Raw genomic sequence first — 5,446 nt, 5'->3', positions numbered from 1 at the left:
ACCCAGAGAGGTTCACAGAGTTACATGAAGAAGAGGAGAGGGAGGAGGGAGATAGAGATGAGCAGGAGGAGAAAAGGGGGGACTCAAGAGGAGAGAGACAGATCTACGAAGTTGTCTGATCCCAGAGTGTTCTCCGTAGCCCAGACACCCACAAAGATTCACAGAATTGGATTGGGAAGAGAAGGGGAAAGGAGGAAATAGAGGTGTTCTGAGGTAGAAAACAGAGAGTCAAGATTGGGAGAGAATTATCAACACACTCCTGAATAAAAATGGGAGCTGAATATTGGATTCTTAAATGTTCACAATTTATATCATATACTGAAAAACAAAAATTAAAAATCTAGAGTAGAGGTTAGACTCTTAAAAATACTATATTAAAAACAAAAACCAAAATACACACAAAAAAATTTTAGAAATATATATGAAGTTCGGTTTAAAAATAGGGCTTCTCTTCTTTTTTTTTTTGTAAGTTTATAGTGTATTGAAAATGAAAATTAAGGAGTAGTAAGAGGAGTACTAGAGGACTTTAAAAGAAATAAGAGAAAAAGAAAAATAGAAAATAGAAGAGAAGAAGAAAAGAAAAGAAGAAAAAGAAAAAAAAATTGTTTTACCTAATTAAAAAAATCATAAAAATCTATGAAAGTGAAAGTTAAGGAGTAATGGGGGAGTAATAGGGAATTTTAAAGGAAAATAAAAGAGAAAAAAGAAAGAAAAAAAAAGAAAAAAATTTTTTTCTTACTTAAGAAAAACAAAAAAAAAGGAAAGAAAAGAAAAAATATATCTAGGAATTTCTCTGGAGCTGTTGCGGTCAGTGTGGGTTCGGCTCAGTTTCAGATAGCTCCTCGTTCCAGCTTACACTTCTCGATATCTACAGGCCCTTCCAGTGTAGTCGGTGTTTTCTTCAGGGATTTTAATCTGTTGCACCGGTCCCTTCTGAAGCAGTTCCCTTTGTTTCTTTGGCTTCTGTTGCCGGTCTCTTCAGTGCCTAATTTCTGCCCTGACACAGGCGGGCGGAGGTGGACTTTATTCAGGTAGCTAGTTCCGTCGCGCTGCGGCGAGGGGCTGGCGCTCCGGGGAGGGGCTGACGTTTTTCTCCCTCTGCGCTGCTCAGGTTCCCGGCTGCTCTATATGGAGCGCGCCCCGCGCTGCGCGCGGTTCCAGCCCTCGGGTGATTCACAAAAGCGCGGAACACAAAGCTGCGCCTGCGTTTTGTCCCTACGCCGCCCAAGTGGCTCAGGCAGCCAGGCGCTTGACGGGCGCTCTCTCCGCGGGTGCGGCGCACCTTCTGCCCTGCGCGATCCCAGCCTCAGTTTCCGCCGGCGCCAGTCGGGTGCGTGCGCCCTCTGCCCTCCGCATCCCCAGCCCCAGTCCCTGCCCGCGCAGGTCGGGTGCGTGTGCCCTGTGTCTAGCCACGACCCTCCTGGCAGATGTCGACCATCCAGAATCTCGGGAGGTCTCTGATTAGAAGGTGGAGGCCCGTTTGCAGTGTGGTAGGGGATGCGGTCCTTGGGGCAGAGTCTGCCCCTTTCTCCTCCCCCCTGCTTCCTGCCTCCTTCGTGGCTGGGCCAGTCCGCAGCCTGCCAGCTCTTCTCAGGACTTTCTCGTTCCCTTTGTTCTGCGAACGGCCGGCAGTGTGTTCGGGCCGGTTAATTTTCTCTCTCTTTTGCTCTCCCACAGTTTAAGCTGGCAACTCACAAAAGCTCCTTCTGATTGTCCTCAAGGCACTCAGGCCCGGACCCTGCCCCCAAGCAATGCCGCCGGCCCCTCTCCGTTCCGCCCCCACTTGCTGGTGGCGATGTGGGTGTCTGGGGTACTTTTCTGCTGGGAGTTGCTTTTAGGCTAGTAATCTGTGGGTTTTATTTATTGTTTCCCTCCCAGTCAGATTCAAACTCCGAGATTCAAACACTTCCCTCAGGCCCGCCAGTGCGAGGGTTTCCCGGTGTCTGGAAACGTGCTCTATTAAAACCCTTCCCGGGACGGATCTCCGTCCTTAGCTCTTTTGTCTCACTTTTTATCTTTTATATTTTGTCCTACCTCCTTTTGAAGACAATGGGCTGCTTTTCTGGGTGCCTGATGACCTCAGCTAGCGATAAGAAGTTGTTTTGTGAAGTTTGCTCTGTGTTCAGTTATTCTTTTGATGAATTTCTAGGAGAGAAAGTGGTCTCCCCGTCCTATTCCTCTGCCATCTTGGCTCCTCCGCTGGAAGGACTGATGTTGAAGTTGAAGCTCCAATACTTGGCCACCTGATGCGAAGAGTCGACCCACTGGAAAAGACACTGATGTTGAGAAAGATTGAAGGCAGGAGGAGAAAGGGACGACAGAAGATGAGATGGTTGGATGGCATCACCGACTCAGTGGACATGGGTCTGAGCAAGCTCTGGGAGCTGGTGTTGGACAGGGAAGCCTGGCCTGCTGCTATCCATGGGGTTGCAAAGAGTTGGACACGACTGAGTTACTGAACTGAACTGAGGTCAGTTATGACTGTGGTGTAATCTTTCAGATCACCACCAGAGGGCGGGGCTTCCTTCAAATGCGATTCCTTTTTGTATTCAAGAGCTGGTTTGACTTGCCTTCCTCTGTAGCCACAAGACAGATGACTGCTGCTGTGCAGAAAGTGGTCCCCATTTTCTGAGTGAGGAGCTTCTGTAACATCCAGCTGAGACTAACTTTGTTAGATTTGATGTTTCTAGGGAACAAGGACTGTCGCCAGAATGTTCTCTGCCACTCACTCAGTTCTGGTCATCCTCTTAATACTTGGTAAGTAGCATTTTGTCCTAAAATGATTTCTCATTTTCCTATGATAACAGGTCAGTTTTATTTTTCTTCTCTGGCTAAAAACTCTCCTCCTGTACATTTCTACTATAACGAAGTGATTCTCTTGTAGGAGGGACCAATGGTGACTCAGTGAACCAGACAGAAGGCCCAGTGACTGTCTCAGAGGGGGCTCTCATGACCCTGAACTGCACTTACCAGGCCACGTATTCAGATCCCTATCTTTTTTGGTACGTCCAGCATCTCAACAAAGGTCCTCAACTCCTCCTGAAGGGCTTCACAGCAGACAAGACGGTAGAGCATGAAGGTTTTCAGGCCACTCTTATTAAGAGGGACAGCTCCTTCCACCTGCAGAAACATGCAGTGCAAGCATCAGACTCGGCTGTGTACTACTGTGCTCTGAGTGACACAGTGATGGAGGGCTGCAGGGGGAGCTGAGCGCAAACCCAACGGGAGCAGGAGGCTGACGTCAGGAAGAGGTATATTCTCTCCTTGATCAGAGTTTAGTGTACATTTAGAGTTTTTCAGTGAAACCAATCAAGCTCAGGTCTAATCCTAGAAACTCAGGGGGTTGGGAATTACTCTACAGGGAAAATAGGGTGGATGTCAGTCTTAAAGAAGACCCAAGCTTCAATCCCCAGAAGCACCCCTGTTCAGCCAGAAAGATTCCTCTCTTCTCTAGGCTGACCTTAAAAAAAAAAAATCTATTTTTCTCATAATGTAAGATGGATATTAGATGTCACAAAATTAGTAGTTCCTTTAGAGAAAAGAAATAGATGATTAAAAGCGCATCACCTGAATCATAATCATAAACCAACACAGAGGTATCAGGCAAATCACATAGTCTGCATGTGGCTGAGATGTAACGCTATTGAGGTACTGTTTGCAGTGAAAGCCTTTGAACCTCAGCTGTTGCAGCCGTGGGATGAAAAAGTGTTTGTGGCTTTTGAGTGGCCATGTTTCTTTTGTTACTTATTTGTTTATTTTTGGTCCGGCTGGGTCTTTGTTACTGACCTTGGGCTCTCTCCAGTTGCAGCGGGTGGAGGTTGCTCGTCATTGCAGTGCACGGACTTCTCACCGCGGCGGCTCCTCTTGGTGCGGAGCGCCGGCTTCCGCTGCACCGGCTTCAGTAGCGGCGGTGCTCGGGCTCAGTAGCGGCGGCACGCAGCATCTAGGGCTGCATTTCTGATGTAAGGAAATAAGGATGCTTGGTCTGGTGAGTTTGTACTCATTTTGGCTATAGGGTGGATATTTAAAAGTAAGATTATTTTAGCACACATTATTGATTACTGTTAGACACATACAGCTGGACAAATTTTGTCCACCAGGAAGTTTGCTGTGGTTGCATTAAACAGACAAGGAACTTTATCCAGTGTAAATTTCCACAGAAACCCATGCCTTGGAGTGTAGGAAGAAAAGTTACGACGATTGAGAGTAAACAGTTTTATCTTCCTGTATGAAAGAAAAACTTGCCAGCTTATTTCACTGTAGATTTGGGCTGCAGATCTCTCCTCCCCCAAAAAAAGCTTTACAAAAATGGATGCCTATGTGTTCTCAGAGGTCACTATTATCATAATAAATTGTTTTTGTCACAAAATGTATGTCTATCCTAGATGCATTGACTGAATATGCATGCAGCCCTGATGTAACTGTTGTTAATTTAATTACAGCATGGCAACCCACTCCAATATTCTTGCCTGGAAAATGCTATGGACAGAGGAGCCTGGTGGGCTACAGTCCATGGAGTCACAAAGAGTCAGATATGACCAAGTGACTTTCAAGTCTAAATAGGCAGCTTATAATCACCAAACACATCAACAAGCCATGACATGATGCAGGCAAACTGGTATCAGCAGTTACATCTCCTGTTCTGATGCAGAAGCATCTCACAGCTCAGTCACTGTGCATGCGCCCTCAGGCACGGCTCTGGCATCTGCTCAGAGGAAGAACTTCCAACATGGGGCTCCTTGGTCTGCTCAGAGCTGTCATAGCCTCTGTCTGCCTTGGTAAGACTGGTAAGGATGACCGCCAGCAGACTCAGCTCTGCTCAGCTCCCATGTGTAGAGGTAGGGCAGGTGATTATTGTGTGTTGGGGTTTAGGAGAGTTGGTTAACTGGCAGAGGAGTTAAGACTCTTAATCCTCTGTTTGTTCCTTGTAGCCCTCTGAGTTCCACCAGGAGAATCAGCCTCTTCCTCTCATATATATATATATATATATAGATAGATAGATATACATATATGTATATATATATTATATATACATACATATATATATATATATATATATATATATATATATATATATATATATTTCTTTTCTCTAGGATCCGTCATGGCCCAGAAAGTAACACAAAACCAGCCAGAAATTCCTGTACTGGAGAAGGAGTATGTAACCTTGAACTGTGCATATGAAGCTGATAGTTATTCTTATTCTTTATTCTGGTACAAGCAACCACCAAGTGGGGAAATGATTTTCCTTATTCATCAGGAGTCTTACAATGAACTGAATGCAACAAAAGGTCAGTATTTTTTGAACTTCCAGAAAACAACGAGTTCCATCAGCCTCACCATCACAGACTTAGAGCTCGAGGACTCAGCGTTGTATTTCTGTGCTCTGAGAGACCACAGTGATGCCGGTGCCTGAGGGAGCCCCACAGAAACCTCAGACGTCAAC

General features: G+C 45.8%; 1 gene segment (V, D, J or C); it reads left to right on the top strand.

Annotated features, from left to right (window-relative positions):
* The first annotated feature begins 5,104 nt into the window (after window positions 1–5,104).
* LOC136172531 (T cell receptor alpha variable 14/delta variable 4-like) lies at window positions 5,105–5,416 on the top strand. The segment is given in 1 exon segment: window positions 5,105–5,416. A coding segment is annotated over 1 exon segment (312 nt).
* The last annotated feature ends 30 nt before the right edge of the window (window positions 5,417–5,446 follow it).

Source organism: Muntiacus reevesi, chromosome 7, assembly GCF_963930625.1.
Source record: "Muntiacus reevesi chromosome 7, mMunRee1.1, whole genome shotgun sequence".
Lineage (NCBI taxonomy): Eukaryota > Metazoa > Chordata > Mammalia > Artiodactyla > Cervidae > Muntiacus > Muntiacus reevesi.
The sequence above is the reverse complement of the archived record's forward strand: the minus strand, read 5'-3'. Positions and strand labels throughout refer to the sequence as shown.